The sequence below is a fragment of the Myotis brandtii genome, unplaced genomic scaffold, assembly GCF_000412655.1.
Source record: "Myotis brandtii unplaced genomic scaffold, ASM41265v1 scaffold265, whole genome shotgun sequence".
Lineage (NCBI taxonomy): Eukaryota > Metazoa > Chordata > Mammalia > Chiroptera > Vespertilionidae > Myotis > Myotis brandtii.
The window spans coordinates 1,956,982-1,974,211 of record NW_005360086.1 but is presented as its reverse complement, the minus strand read 5'-3'; the positions used below and the strand labels follow the sequence as shown (position 1 = coordinate 1,974,211).

Here is a 17,230-nt window from a genome sequence, read left to right as displayed (position 1 = left end):
GGAAGAGCCACACTCAAGGGGCCAAAGAGCCGCATGTGGCTCGCGAGCCGCAGTTTGCCGACCACTGGTAGGTGATCTAGCACCATGATTCTTGTCATATTTTAAACTTAATTGTGGCTTTCTGTTGTATTCTTACTCCTTTTAGCCACAGATATTTGCTTCTAAGTTACTGGATGAGAAATAAGTTGGTCTGTCTGAATAAATTTTTCATACAAATGAAGATTAAGTGCCAAAACGTAATTTTAACTATTTGCTTATAATCTTTTTTAAAAATATATTTTTATTGATTTCAGAGAGGAAGGGAGAGGGAGAGAGAGATAGAAACATCAATGATGAGAGATCATTGATCCTGAGGATCGAGCCTGCAACCTGGGCATGTGCCCTTGACCAGAATTGAACCCAGGACCCTTCAGTCCCCAGGCCAATGCTCTATCCACTGAGCAAAACCAGCTAGGGCCTTACAGTATTTTTTAATATATATTTTTATTGATTGGAGAGAGAGAAAGGGCGAAACATGGATTGGTTACCTCCCCCATGCACCACAACCGGGGACCAAACCTGAAACCTGGGCATGTGCCCTGACTGGGAATCAAACTGGCTACCTTTCGGTGCATGGGATGACACTCAACCAACTGAGCCACACCAGCCAGGGCTGTTTAGAATCTTTTGACAGGGATTTCTAATTGGATACAAAAGTAGAACCCTATAGTAACAAATAAAATAGTTATTAAAACAGCATTTATATTTGAAGAAAAATTTCCTCTGAAGAATAATAAACTTTTATTTCTTGGGCACTGAAATCTATATTGGTTAAAAGCCTCTGCTAGGCTATTATGGTATAATTTTTATTGATTGATTTATAGAGAGAGAGAGGAAGGGGGGGAGAGAGAGAGAGAAAGAAACATTGATTTGTTGTTCCATTTATTTATGCATTCATTGGATGATTCTTATCTGTGCCCTGACCAGGGGTTGAAGCCCCAACCTTGGTGTATGTATCCAGATGACGCTCTAACCAACAGAGTTACCCAGCCAGGGCTAAAATTTCTAATTTTTAAAAAAATATATATTTTATTGATTTTTTTTTTTACAGAGAGGAAGGGAGGGGGATAGAAAGAAACATTGCTGAGAGAGAAATATCGATCAGCTGCCTCCTGCACACCCCCTACTGGGGATGTGCCTGCAACCAAGGTACATGCCCTTGACCGGAATCGAACCTGGGACCCTTCAAGTCTGCAGGCCGATGCTCTATCTCCACTGAGCCAAACCAGTTAGGGCTAAAATTTCTAATGTTAATGATCAAATTCTCAATTTAAATTTAATTTTAGTTACCTGTTGTCCTATCATTATCATTATTGTTATTGTTATTATTATTTGGTTATTGCTGCCTATTCAAAAACAAATACCTTTGAAAAAGTTAAACAGTTTACTCGGAAGTGTGGAATCAAACAGGCTTTTGTAAAACCAGAAGGGTGTAATTTCTTTCTGAGGAAGGAAGAGGGAGAGAGAGAAACATCAATGATGGGAATCATAGATTGGCTGCCTCCTGCACGCCCCCTACTGGGGATCGAGCCCACAGGCCTGGCAACCTCTTGTTTTAATTTTCTTTCTCAGATCACTGGTATGATTGAGTATATGATGATTCTACTTTTCTTTTCTGTGTGAATTGCCTGTTGAGTTTCATTTACTCATAACTAGCAACAACCTGTATCTGGCTCGATCTAAATTATATTTTTACAATGGCTTTATAGTATTCCCTAATGATCATCAATGGCTGCTACAACCTCTCTGTGAAAAGGACTTGGGAATCTGTAGTTTAAAAGAGACCTGAGAGATGTATCATCTAAATGCAACATATGGACTTTGTTTGGAACCTGACTATAAAAGCGTTTATGAGACAGCCAGGAAAATCTGAACAGTGACTGGATATTCCCTGCTATTTCATTAAGGATTGGGAAATGGCACTAGTCTAACTCAGTCCTTCAGCATTGATTAGCTAAATTTTCTTATAAAGGAGAGCTTCCTTTATAAACTGTTTGGTTTACCCCCAAAGTATAGTTTGTACAAGAAAAACAGAATAAGTGCTAGATTTTTTTAATTTTCATACTTTTATGTTCCAAGCGCTCTTCCTTGTTCTTACTCTCCCTCCAAATCCCCAGTTTTAAAAAATAGCATACTATTCTGGTTTCATGGATGAAATGACTTTTCTTTGGTCTCTGAGTATATTAATTATAGTTTTCATTTGTTTCCTGTTTTATCTGTTTCCTCAGAGTCCCTTTCCCCTTTTTTTCTGGTCTCTCTCTTCCAGGTTGGAGCTTCAAATACCAGACCACCCTTAATTATCCCTTCATGTTTTTTTAAGAGTGAGGTACCAAAAAAAGAAGGCGGAAGCTTTGTGTGGCTGGATGCAGCTTAATGCTTATTGGGAACCCAGATTTTGTACCCAGACATTTGAGTTTTTCCAAATAAAGATAGTCTTTTTGGAGGTGGAGGAGGGAGTGGTAGATAAGCCTAGTTATCAGAGGAATCTGGGTAAGGGACTGAAGGGAAAGAGGGCTGTCAGAATTACTGTTTGGTATGTAGATTTTCACTTCATTCTCTCTATTTGGCTGTGCCTGGTATCCGCTAGTGTAGAGTCTCTCTTCGTGTCTTCAGGAAACACACTTCCTATCTTTTGTGTGGGTAGGCAAAGAGGGCTACCTCGCTGCTCTCGGATGGCTCTGGGGACCTATTAGGGAGATTACTAACTAGTGCATTTAGACTTCCATTCAGCCTACCCTCACCCCAATTCCCTAATTAATTAAATAGTTTTCAAGATATGGATTAATCGTATTTACTTATTCACTATCTATTGATGGACATTTAAGTTATCTTCCAGTATAAACTGTTACAAATAGCCCTTCAATGAATATCCTTGTACATCTATATTTGTGCATGTATATTTGACTTTTAATGATAGGAAACTTGTATTACAATATTTTGTCATTTTATTTTTTTAAAATATCTTTTTATTGATTTTTTTTTTAAAAAAGAGAGAGAGGAAGGGAAAGGGAGAGATAAAAACATTGATATGGGAGAGAAACATCTATCGGCTGCCTCCTGTATACCTCCCGATAGAGGATTGAGCCAGAAACCCGGTCATGTGCCCTGACCAGGAATCTAACCAGTGACCTTATGGTGCATGGGATTTGTCATTTTATTTTAAACTAGTGGCCCGGTGCACGGATTTGTGCACATTGAAAGGAAATTAATTAGAAGTATTTTAATATCGCTATTCGCCCTTTCTCTATAATAGAAGTGTTAGAGATGAAAGAAAATTAGTAAAATGTATATGAAAATAATATATAAATTGATTAATAAACAATAACAACAACAAAGACATGATATAAAGACAAACAACAAAAACATGATATAAAAACATTGATAAAAACAATGACTGATAAATTGATTAAACTTACTGTATTCTAATATCTCCCTGTATACCACATTAAGAGTAAAAACACTTTGAGTGCTTGACAAATTTCCCTTGTGATGAAGTATTTACAACTTTTACTTTAATGTCACACGCTCTTCAAACTCGAGAAAGCAACATATAACTGACCATGTCTGAAAATGGGTTCAGGTAGGATTATTCCTACTCTGTCTAGAGTTTGTCCATGTGATTTATTAATAGTCATCGTAAATGCTGGCATCACGGAAAACTGGTCAATGTCATCTTCCGTTCGTAATTTGGATTCACTACAGCGGTTCTCAACCTGTGGGTCGCGACCCCTTTGGCGGTCGAACGACCCTTTCACAGGGGTCGCCTAAGACCATCCTGCATATCAGATATTTACATTACGATTCATAACAGTAGCAACATTACAGTTATGAAGTAGCAACGAAAATAATTTTATGGTTGGGTCACAACATGAGGAGCTGTATTTAAAGGGCCAGAAGGTTGAGAACCACTGGTAATATCAATAGTATGTGAGCGTGAGGCAGTCCGTGTTTCTGAAATTCGATGACATACATGAATTTTAGCTATTACTTTGCCAAATTGAATTTACATACATAATTTAAAAGCATTCATCTTAATATTAAAAACCCTGGCTATCAAGTCAGGTCTGTTTTCAACTTATTGCCAGCGTTTTAAATTATTTACAATATCTGCCCATTTTGGGTTGCACATTGTGGTTACAAATAAATCAGGCTTGCGATACTTCGTTACAATTGCTGTAGCATCCTGATATCGCTGCTGCATATTTCTGGGACTACCCTCAAAAGACGATGGAAATATTATCATTTTGCCAATCGGCACATTGTCACTTTCAGATCTAGATGTGAGATAATCCATCAAACCACTATATTTTTAACTCTCAACTTAGACTGGTTTGCTTTAATGAAATTTATCCAGTTGGCTTCCATTTTTTAATATGAATCAACAATATACTGTTGAGTTAATTTTCCTGCATTTAAAGTAGGATTGAATGTGTCCCGGACAGAGAGATGAAATCCATAATACTGCATTTGTGTGACTTGCATCCTTACATTTCATTTAGTATTATTGTCAATTATACTGTCAGGTCCGAGTCTTAATGCAATATCCGTTCCCCAGCCTTTTCACCATGTGGAAAAAGAATAGGATATGTCATTGGCATCTAAAGTAGGAAGCAGGATACTAATTTGTTTCATTTTAGTGGCATTCGGATTATTGGGATCTGGTTTACAATGAATGAGCAAGTCCCTTTCAAAAGGAGGTTCTCCTTCATTTCTGAATATGACGGTAACTTGAGTTACACGGGATATCTACCCGGATCACTGTTACGATCATATTTAATCGCCATTGTTACTTCCATGGGAGCAATACCTTTCACTGCTGCTTCAGATTGGGCTTCCTTTTTTACCTAATGTAGCATCTTGTATGATTTTGTTAATTCGTTTATTTCATTCATGGTTTTGATATTGATCATGAGTCTTTCTGAGCAGCCCTGGTTTTCTGGCCTTGCTAATCTTTTACTCGTCGCTTCAGCCATGCCTAAAATGTAGCGTTGAGCAAACTTCCGAGAAACACCATCCGAAGGATGTAAAGTTCCAGTACGGTGATAAACTTGACCGTGTATTCTAAAATAGTATGGCCCATATCCTGGTGGTAATGTGATATTTGCACTCATTGATGCAAAAGCAAAAGAACTATTTATCGAACGAATATTTTCCATGAAATTTTTACTGTCAGAATCTTCATTTATCATGAATTTTAAAAAAATATACCGAGTATTCTAGAAAATTTATATCATTTGGACAAACTTTGCCTTTGCTAAAACATCGAGTAAATTTTCCATCAGATGGTTTTTCATCAGAGAAATTTAGTGGTAGGTAAAATTGACGTGTAACAGTCATTCCACCACAACTACGTTTGCTAATTGCATCCTCATTTACTTCATTTTCACTATGAAGGCAGTTCCTACCAGTATTGGTAGTACTTGTCGATGACTGTTCTTCAGACATGTTCTGTCGAGGATGCCGCTTTCTTTCAGCTTCAGAATGTCAACAAAAACAACCAAATTCACGATTGACAATGACAGATCGAAACATACGCATATGATTGGCGCCAGTGAGAGCTTTATATGTATTGCGCATGCACAAGCCAACATTTTTTTTAAAATATATTTTTATTGATTTTTTACAGAGAGGAAGGGAGAGAGATAGAGAGTTAGAAACATCGATGAGAGAGAAATATCGATCAGCTGCCTCCTGCACATCTCCTACTGGGGATGTGCCCGCAACCCAGGTACATGCCCTTGACCGGAATCGAACCTGGGACCTTTCAGTCCGCAGGCCGACGCTCTATTCACTGAGCCAAACTGGCTTCGGCATCATTTTTTATTTTTTAAAGTTAACTATTTTTTATATATATTTAAATACAAAGCTTTTTCTTTTAAAAAATATATTTTATTGATTTTTTACAGAGAGGAGGGGAGAGGGATAGAGAGTCAGAAACATAGATGAGAGAGAAATTTAGTTTTGAAGAAACAATCATTTGTATTAGGAATTTTTCCAGATTTTGGATTTGGAGGCGTGGGGAAACCACCTCCCTTGGGCATGATTAATATGGTCTGTCCTTTAGTTTCTTAAAAGATGCTACACTGATAAACAATTAAATTGAACTGAACTTAACTAAATTGAACAATAATTGTTAAGTATTTTCCTTCTCCCACTCTGCAGAGGAACTGAGAGGAGGATACTATCTTGGTGGATACATAGCAATAAATCAGCCTTTTATTTGGTGGTATTACTTTTTGGACAGCTACTGTAGTCAAAGTTTCTACTTTGATGGGCTTTTCTTCTTCTTCTTTTTGTCTCTTGCATCTTACCACAATAAGCAACAACCTCTAGGGATCTTTTTGTTAAACTTCGGGAGCTTGCCTTTTCAAAGTATTAGTTTGTTTTTCTCCAGAACAGTGGGGCAAAGCAGTCCCTATAAGCCATCTGGACTTGAAACCATTTTGCTTCATCACAAAGCTTATTCTTTTTAGATCCTGACATAAGTCTGCATTGTCTCCTGCTTTTTTTTTTTTTTTTTAAATAGTGTCTGGTTGCTCCCAGGAGAGTTCTATCTGAAGTTACCTCAGTGTTGTTGTTGGCTGATTAGTTATTGAGAGGAAAAAGGGGTATCTAGTTAAAATCTGTTTATCATACAGGCTAATAAGTCCATTGATGGGCTCACCCCCTGCCCAATACTTTTTTAAAAAGTGTGTGTGTGTGTGTGAGAGAGAGACATAAAGACAGAGAGAAAGAGACAGAGGCCTGGAGGCTGGGAAGAGATGTGCACCTTATACCCACATACCAGAGGGATCTGACAAACTCCCATGCTGGGGGGCAGTAACCAGAAATTTCCAGGGGAAGGATGGTTTTATAGTTTGAAAAACATTGATTTTTATAGTACACTAATCTCATCATTTGCCAAATGTAATAGACGGTGTCCAACTTTATAAAGTTAAGCTACTAGCAAGAAGTTAAGACACATTAAGCAATTATGAATAGGCTGCTTATGGGTATTCATTTACTTTTTTTCTTATTCATCATGTCTCTGGCTAGGGCAAAGCCTCCAAAATCCTATTCCCTTTGCCTTAAAATACTGTTATATGCAAATTATAGTAACCAAAAGAAACCTCATTTATATTAAAAACTCTTTTGTAAGTACCTTTAAAATATAGTGTAAAATGAACCTATTTTTTTTAAAGTACATTTTATTGATTTTTTTACAGAGAGGGATAGAGAGTTAGAAACATCCATGAGAGAGAAACATCCATCAGCTGCCTCCTGCGCACCCCCTACTGGGGATGTGCCCGCAACCAAGGTACATGTCTGACCGGAATTGAACCTGGGACTCTTCAGTCCACAGGCTGATGCTCTAGCCACTGAGCCAGACTGGTCAGGGCTGAACCTATTTTTTAAAGTAAAATATGTTTTTATTGATTTCAGAGAGGAAGGTAGAGGGAAAGAGAGATAGAAACATTAATGATGAGAGAGAATCAGTCATCGGTTGCTTCCTGCACGCTCCCTACTGGGGATTGAGCCCACAATCTGGGCATGTGCCCTTGACTGGAATCGAACCCGGGACCCTTTAGTCTGCAGGCTAACACTCTATCCACTGAGGCAAACCAGCTAGGGCACTATGTGGTTTTTAAAAGTCTTATTTCGTATTCAGAGTGTAAAATGCTAACTCCTTATTTCATAATGTCTTGCAAGAATCGTGTCATATACTAGCCTGAGACTGAGTCATAAACCAAGGTTGTGCTGTTATCCCAGTTAGTGTCATTAGGCAATAATAGAAATACTAGCCATCCTGTATTAGTATTAACCTCAAATTAGGTGACAAATTGAGATTTTTGCAAATCCATCTTTTATCAATCACCCATATTTAATGTTTGTTTTCTTCTGCTAAATCTCAAGCAATGAAACACAGGACCAAGGCTGTCTTGTAACTTACTACATTCCCACCACCTTAGGGTACTTAGAACAATAGGGACTTAAGTTGTGTGCAGAAAGGATGGATGAATGGAATCTTATTTCCCCACTTAACTCCCTTTGTGAATCAGAGGAGAGATTCCCAAGATTCCCAACTTTTTCTTGAGCTAATGATTTACCCTTTGCATCAACTATGAAAATTTTAATCTTGAATTATATTTACCCCTGCATACCATGACCTTTATGCCTCTGTCCCTTTGCTTATACTGTTACCTCCTCCTGAAATGGCTTCTTCTTTTTTAAAAAATCCTCATTTGAGGATATTTTTCCATTGATTTTTAGTGAGAGGGAACTGAGGAATATTTATTTTTGTTGTGCAATAGTGATTAGCTCGCAGCTGTACATTTTAAAACCAAGATGTAGTACACATTTAAAATTGGTATTTTTGAGAGCAGAGAGAATTTTAAAAATATATTAGAAAAAAAACAACATTTACAGTTTTTATAAATGGGGGGGAATATTGCACGCACTCTGACCAAGGCCTGGGCCAGGTAGGAGGCTGCAACCGAGGCACATGTCCTTGATGGGAATCGAACCCGGGATCTTTCAGTCTGCAGGCAGACACGCTATCCACTGAGTCAGACTGGTTAGGGCCTGGCTTCTGTTCTTAAAAGTAGATTTAGTCACTCTGTTTCTGTTGCCTCTTATACTTGCTTCCATTATAGTACTTTTAGCCTGGTATATTGTTGACTGTTTACTGTGTTTTTTAATGGCTATCATGAAATAAGTGCTTGGATTAGATGGTGGATAAAGAGTTTTAGTTTTATATTTAATATGTTATTTAACTTAACAGTAAATCTGTGAATGCTATTCCTTAGTAGTTTGTAATAAATGTCTTTATACATTGCCTAACTGCCTGTTCTGTACTTCCGCTGACGTCTGGAGAACAGTCATTGTGAATAGGTATGTGGCTTTATTTAATTGTGACAACAATGTTTTCTTTGACTAGAAAGTGACAGAATGGGATATGTTCCTATTTTTATGTTATCTCAGTTTGTATGTTAAGGTGGAATTACAGGAGCAGAAAGCAGATGTGTTTCTTTGAGGTAAATTAAGACTTTAAAACGAGTCGCTCATGTTTGTCGTCTACAAAGCTAGTAATGAGGTTCAGCAGTACTCACACATGCTACTAGCCCACCTGCGATCTCTCAGCATAGAAGTGGAAAGCCTTGTTGGAGAAATTTTTTAGTGTAACCATTGACACCTATTGTCTAATTATTTTATCTGTAGTTATGAGGGAGTTAGGTATAGAAAAAAGAAGCAGCCCTGCCGGTGTGGCTCAGTTGGTTGGAGTGCCCTGTACACCAAAAGGTGGTGGGTTTGGTTTCCGGTCAGGGCACATACCTAAGCTTGGGGTTCAAGCCTTTGTCAGGGTGCGTCTGAGAGGCAGCCAATCAATGTTTCTCTTTCACATCAATGTTTCTCTCTTTTACCCTTCCACTCTCTAAAAAACATCAATAATAATTTAAAACATTTTTTAAATCATTAAAAGAAAAGAGCAAGGCAAATGAACTTTTTCATTTGTGCAATAAACATATCTCTGAAAAGTTTCATATAAACTCATTTTTATATACCAACCATACTTTAAAGGCACCACAGGAATTTTTCATTCAAATCGATCTTATAGGAACCTTTCCTTTAAAAAGAATCATTTTTAGAAAGTAAGTAATAACCTATTAATCTGTCTTCTGTGTAAACTTGCATTCTTACATACTTAAGCAAGGTTCATATGTTTCATAAAAGATCATCTGACAAAAGCCAGCATAGTACTATGAATTTATTTACCCTGAAGGTCTAATTACATTTCCCATGAACAGATACTTCTGCTATAAATCTCCTCAAAATAATAATATAAATATTTTAAAGTATTGAAAAAAGCACAGGACTCAGAACAATAATAAAATAATAGCTCATTTAAAAAAAGAAAAAGAAAAGAAAAAACAGTTCTCGTTACCTCCCTTATAGTCTGTCCCCGGCCCCACCCAGGAAAAGGGACTCTCCTGTTAGGGCCATGGGTCCAAACGTTTTTCTGCCAAGAGCCCTATTTTGGTGTCTGATTGAATTTCATGGCACCTTCTCTTTTTATTTTTATTTTTTTCCTAAATTCTTATATCAGTGTTTTTTACTTTCACATTATTGTTAAGTACCATATAAAGCTAGGCCATTTTCTGAAGTTTTTTGTAGTTATCATCAGTGTTCTGTTTCCTGAGCTGTTCTATCCTATAGCAACTTCTGTTCCCAAGGTGATTATATTATCAGGGATATTTCTCAAAACCATGCCCCTGAACTAGTCTTTTTGGTAGGTATTTTTCTTGGGTAACAATTTAGAAAATTTCAGTTATTTGTTACTTTTTCTTGGTTATTCTTTGAAGGCTATAAGGAGTGTTCATTTAACTAGGCTTCCAATGCCCTGTAAGATCTATTAACATGCCTTATCAGAACTGAGGAATATTTATTTTTGTTGTGTAATAGTGATTAGCTCGCAGCTGTACATTTTTAAACCAAGATGTAGTACACATTTAAAATTGGGATTTTTATGAGCAGAGAGAATTTTAAAAACACATTGGAAAAAACACAACATTTACAGTTTTTATAAATGGGGGGAATTATTCTTGATTTCTTGTAGAACTTGAAGATGCATGGAAATGGAATGCTTATGCCTGGTAAAAGAATGATTCTCAGAGGAGTTTATGATGCCAAAGAAAACCTGAAAATCCACCACTTAGAATAAGAAAGGAAAAAACATATCCTTATGAGAATAGCAATTTGTTTTATAGTCTCTAAGTGTATGTTTTAATTTGCTGGAAGGAAAGTCCTGGGATTATGCATTTGCTATGGAATACTTTTGTTATTGATAGTCCTTTCCTGTGAAGGGAAACTGCAGAAGCAAGAGATTTCCATTTGGTGATAAATAGCTCTGCCTGTCCAAGAACTATCACACAATTTTGAAAAAAAGAAATCTCTCTTCCTTTTGCCATATATACTTAAGGTAATCAATATAGATATGAGGCCTCGATAGTCATAATAAAATACAAAAATTTTTGAAGCCTGAATCATCTAGATAGGTCTAAGTCATTCTTGTAGAGTAAATGTATAGTAGTGACCGCTCCACAGTTATGGATTATTCATGACCTTCTGTAGCCAAACTGGGTCGCCAAGAAACAAAGCAGATACAAAGCTGTGACCGTGTGATGTTTCTTCACTCCGTCAGAAAAGTCTGAATAGGCAGGATAGTGGTAAAATTGTTTTTCCCCCAGCTTTATTGAGAAATAATTGACTATAACATTGTGTAAATTTAGGGTATACAGTGTACAATGTAATAATTTGGTTACATATATAGTAAAATGATTACCACATAAGGTTAGTTAACACATTTATCACTTCCCATAGTTACAGATCTTTTTGTGTGGTGAGAACTTTTATGTCTACTTTCTTAGCAACTTTAACATATACAATATAGTAGTATTGTTAATTATAGTCTTGGTGCCGCTATACGTTACATCCCAGACCTACTCATATTCTAACTGGAAATTTGTGCCCTTTGACCACATTTACCCATTCCTCCCACCCCGACTCCCTACCCCTATTAGTGGTCAAGTTTTTTTTATCAGGAGTTTAGTAGCACAGCATTTTAAGTGTTACTTGTAAACATCTCTATGTTCTTTAAAACAACATTTTATTAATAGCACAAAAGAAACCTAAAATAAGAATTTCTAGTTACCCAGATGAAGCAGTTTAGTTAGTTTAAGGGAGCATCCTTTTCAAAGCATGCCAAGAATAATTACATTTTCTTACTAATACTTTATCTTTGCTTATATTCCCAGGTAAAAGTGTTGAAATAACTTACTCATACTTTATTAGTAGCATATAGTTGCTGCTTTTCTGTTCATATAACCTTTTTTCTTTTATTGATTTCAGAGAGGAAGAGAGACAGAGACAGAGAGAGAGAGAGAGAGACATCAATGATGAGAGAGAATCATTGATTGGCTGCTTCCTTCGCGCCCCCTCTGGGGAACACATGGGAACCATGACCTCCTGGTTCATAGTTGGACGCTTAGCCACTGAGCAACACCAGCCGGGCCATCTGGTGTACTTTAGAGAGAAAGGAAGGGAGAGGGAGTGAGAGAGAGAAACTGTGGTTGGATCTAAAGGTAGATTTGCTGATGGATTAGATATAAGGTATTAGAGAAAGAGAAAAGTCAAAGCTGACTGCAAAGAGTAAACAGCAAAGAGAAAAAGTTGATCAAGACTGAGCTTGCCAATGTCAAGAAGTTGGGGAGAAGAGAAAGAACCAACAAAGAAAATCAAGAATGACAGCCAGTGCCCTAACCGGTTTGGCTCAGTGGATAGAGCGTCGGCCTGCAGACTTGAAGGGTCCCAGGTTCGATTCCAGTCAAGGGCATGTACCTTAGTTGCGGGCACATCCCCAGTAGGGGGTGTGCAGGAGGCAGCTGATCGATGTTTCTAACTCTCTATCCCTCTCCCTTCCTCTCTGTAAAAAAATCAATAAAATATATCTTTAAAAAATAAAATAAAAAAGAATGGCAGCCAGTAAAGTAGAGGAAAAGTCCTGGAAGTCAAATTTTAAAAAAGTATTTTAAAGAGGAATCAGTGATGAGCTGTCAAATGATGCTGGTTAAGATGAGGATTGAGATTTGATTCTTATATTCTGTGATAATCTCCTGATGAGAACAGTTTTAGTAAATTAAATTTGGTAGAGATATTTCTAGAACATGCTCTTTTTCTTAGGAATTTAAATTCCATGGTTCAGCCCTGGCCAGTGTGGCTCAGTTGGTTGACCATTGTCCCATGCTCCAAGAGGTCTCCAGTTCAATTCCCTGTCAGGGCACATGCCCGAGTTGCCAGCTCCATCCACAGTAGGGGGTGTGCAGGAGGCAGCCAATCAGTGTTACTCTCCCTTCCTCTTTCTCTAAAGTCAAAAAAACTCCCTCTGGCCCAGCTGGTGTGGCTCAGTGGTTGAGCGTTCACAGTTCGTTCACAGTTCGATTCCCGGTCAGGGCACATGCCCAGTGTGGGGCGTGCAGGAGGCAGCCAATCAACAATTCTCGCTTATCATTGATGTTTCTATCTCTCTCTCCCTCTCCCTTCCTCTCTGAAATCAATAAAAATATATTAAAACAAAACAAAACAAAAACACCTGCCATAAAAACAAAAAAAACCAACCCTGCCTCTCCCCCTCTCTCTCTATTTAAAAAATATAAATTCTATGGTTCAGGAATCTAGAAGACTGTCCATTAATCAAATTAGCATTTAACAAATATTTATTGCTATTTCGTCATCCTTTGGTTCTCTACTTTTGTACATGTTATGTGCAAAATTATGTAAAAATTGTTTCTTGAACTGAGATGAATATGCAAATATACTAGTAAAGCCATTTATATATGTGGGGGGTAGGATATATGTATTTCCTTTTGAATGTCTATTATATCATGTGAAAACACTCATAAACAGATTATTTTGTCAGCTTTTCTATATTTGGAGGTTTTAAAACTTATTTTTTTTTATAGAGGATCTAAAAAAAATCAACCTAAGTTTATGATTCTGGTATCTTTTTGAGTAGCTAATGCCTAATTGTGCTACTTGATATCAAGAAACACAGGAGTTGAAAATGTTAAAAAAATTTTCATTTCTCTAATGAAAATATTTCTTTTATTAGAAATTCATTGAATTTGAAGACTCTCAAGAACAGGAAAAAAAGGATTTACAGACCCGAGTGGAATCTTTAGAATCTCAAACAAGACAACTTGAACTCAAAGCAAAAAACTATGCTGACCAGAGTAAGTAAAAATACCTCTCTTCATAAGTGCACTTCAAAGAGCGGGTTGCAATAGGGCCGTGACTCATCCTGACATTTGACGAAGGTTCCAGATACATGCTTGGGATTGTTATCCCAGACTCAAGAGTGAGACCTGGGAGCTAGGTTTTAGTTCTCTTTTGTTCACATTTTCATGTGGCACCCATGTCTGCAGAAATGACTAAATAAAAAATATCTATAAGACTCTCTTCTTCAATTTATCTCTCAGCCTTTGTTGTAGTTAATATTATGCTAGATCCACTATCCAGGATTCTGTGGTGTGTGCTTGCAGATCTTCTAATAATCAACTACACAAAGTTTCATTGTTTTCTGTATTGTTTTGGGATTTATAAATGTAAGAGAAACTCTAGCTTTGAAGTATGTATAAAAAAATTACTGAATTCTTTTTTTTTGTTCCTTTGTAGTGGAAAACTGAGGGCAGTTAGAGGAACAGATTGTCATTTTTCACAATCATTTTATTTTTAATGTAATTTTATATTTTATTATTTTTTAAAATATATTTTTATTGATTTTCAGAGAGGAAGGGAGAGGGAAAGAGATAGAAACATCAATGATTAGAGAGAATCATTGATCAGCTGCCTCCTGCATGCCCCCTACTAGGGATCGAGCCAGCAACCTGGGCATGTGCCCTTGACCGGAATCGAACCCTGGTTCACTCTGCAGGCCGATGCTCTATCCGCTGAGCCAAACTGGCTAGGGCAGTGGTTGGCAAACCGCGGCTCTCGAGCCACATGTGGCTCTTTGGCCCCTTGAGTGTGGCTCTTTCACAAAATACCACGTGCGGGTGCGCACGTACAGTGCAATTGAAACTTCATGGCCCATGCGCAGAAGTCGGTATTTTGTGAAAGAGCCACACTTAAGGGGCCAAAGAGCGAGCCGCAGTTTGCCGACCACTGGGCTAGGGCTATATATTATTCTTGATTTTAAAATAATTACTGTTTCAAATCCCAAGGATGATTTCCCTTTTTGGCTAATCAAAGTGGTCCTAGTTGAGACAAAATTAGAAAGAAATGGAGAGAGGCTTCATGGCCTGTTTGCAGGTTTGATTCAGGCAGGCAGCGTGCTCTCCAGTTTTCCCTCAACAAGAGATGGCCAGCAGTGACCCTTCCCACATCACCCATTAAAGATGCACAGTGACACCTGCTGTTAAGGGCCTGGCATTCAGGGCATTCAGGAGGGGTGATCCTCACTACAGGCTTGGATAACAGTGATAACTGAGGGCTCCCTCTAGGACTCTGGAAGAGCCTCGTAGGTAATCCGAGAATCCCTGGGAATCCGGAGTTCAGGCAGTGTAGAAGTCAAGGAGAACGCACATGGCTGTTGAGCAAATGTCATAGAAGGGAGCCAAAGGATATTTGGTAACAGAAGCCAACTAGAGTGATAGAGAATAAGCCATGTGTCATGTCTTTGTATTTTTAGGCTTATAGATACCTAGACTGCTGTACCCTTCCTTTGTTAACACTGAATACATCGAATGACTTCTATGATTTTACTATAGAAATTTGAGGTGGTAGAGAGCTGTATGATGGACTGCACAGTGCACACACTAACAAATACACTCCTGGAGTCACATTACTGTGAGTACCACTCATCTAGTGGCAATTATAAGCTTTTGGTATATTTTAAGAATTGAGCATTTTCTAGTCAAAGAAGAAGAAAAATTAGCTATTGGAGATATTTTAATCCTACCTTGATTGTATTTTCATAGTAGGTATTATGTAGTATTTTAGAACCAAACACTACTGGCACAGTTGATAGAACCAACCTCTCATTATTGGACCTATTACATTTTCCTCTTGGTTTCTGAAGATTACCAAGTTTGGGATAAGGAACTGTTTAATTAGAAAGGAAGGCACCCCTAGTCTAGAATTCTTTTATAGTTTAATTAATCAGATTCTATGATTAGGGAGTTACTAAAGAATTACTTTACATTTGAAATTCTGATTTTGATGAAAGTATGTTAAAATATCTCTCTTCTATTCAAAGGAACTGCTGTTTTTTTCACAAAAGGAACCTAATGGAATGAGCTAGTAATTTTTTTCACATATACTTTATCTTTTTTATTACTAAACATTTAAAAACCCACTTCCTGTTCCTTTCTAGTAAATGTAAACAAAATGTAGTAGTCTCAATTAAGATATGTTATCCATTGCAGTGAATCATATCTACCTTTTTTGGAACTGTCATGTTCTGTGGTATCCAGTCTCTCATTTCTCTCTCAAAAGTACGGATCCCTGGCCCTAACCGGTTTCTCTCAGTGGGTAGAGCATCGGCCCGCAGACTGAAGGGTCCCAGGTTAGATTTCGGTCAAGGGCATGTACCTTGGTTGCAGGCACCCCCTCAGTAGGAGGTGTGCAGGAGGCAGCTGATCGATGGATCTCTCTCATCGATGTTTCTAACCAACTCTCTAGCCCTCTCCCTTTCTCTCTGTAAAAAGTCAATAAAACATATTTTTTAAAAAAAAGTATGGATCCCTGTTTTTTTTTAAAGATTGATTTCTTCTGAAGATACCTTTTTTTAAAAATATGTTTTATTGACTTTTTACAGAGAGAAAGGGAGAGGGCTAGAGAGTTGGTTAGAAACATCGATGAGAGAGATCCATCGATCAGCTGCCTCCTGCACACCTCCTACTGAGGGTGTGCCTGCAACCAAGGTACATGCCCTTGACCAGAATCGAACCTGGGACCCTTCAGTCCACAGGCCGACGCTCACTGAGCCAAACCGGTTAGGACCGGATCCCTGTTTTTTATTTTAATTCAAAATAATTTTTAAAAATAAGATACCTTTTAAAATTAGTTGATAGTTTTCTAGGGAAGGGGTGAGGAAATTCTTCGTCAAGTATTGGATATGGTCTTGAACTAAATTTTTCTGAAAACATTATTTTTGTTATAAATATATCCCCCTGGGAGTCGGATATCTCATTTTGAAGTAAATTTTGGTGTCTAAATAACAGTTAAAGAACTTACAACTGTGGTTAATAAAAACAGACCATTCAGCTGCCCAAAATTGACAACACTAAATTTCTTGGTTCATGAGCTGAAGCTATAAGGAGCCTTCTTTTATGACTGCTTTGGGATTTATTCCCTTCTTTGAAACCTTGGAGTCTGCACGCATCCTGACCTGGTGGGGCCAGGTTGGAGCCTGCAACCAAGGTACATACCCTTGACCGGAATCGAACCCAAGACTTTTCGGTCTGAAGGCCAACACTCTATCCACTGAGCCAAACCGGCAAGGGCTAAATGTATGTTTTAGTGTGCCTAACGTGGTTTTATTTTTTCATACTTTTTAAAAAAATTCTTTATTGTTGAAAGTATTATACATGTCCCCTTTTCCCTCCCATTGACCTCTTCCAGCCCGCGCACCCCCCGCCCCACCCCCCCACCCGCT

General features: G+C 37.8%; 1 protein-coding gene across 1 annotated transcript in view; it reads left to right on the top strand.

The window, feature by feature from the left end:
• LOC102264235 (C-Jun-amino-terminal kinase-interacting protein 4-like) overlaps positions 1-17,230 on the top strand; it is a 61,112-nt gene that overhangs the window by 7,774 nt on the left and 36,108 nt on the right. Inside the window, exon 3 of the mRNA XM_014541189.1 lies at positions 13,683-13,805. Coding sequence (XP_014396675.1) covers positions 13,683-13,805 — 123 coding nt within the window. The remainder of the gene's footprint in view (positions 1-13,682; positions 13,806-17,230) is intronic.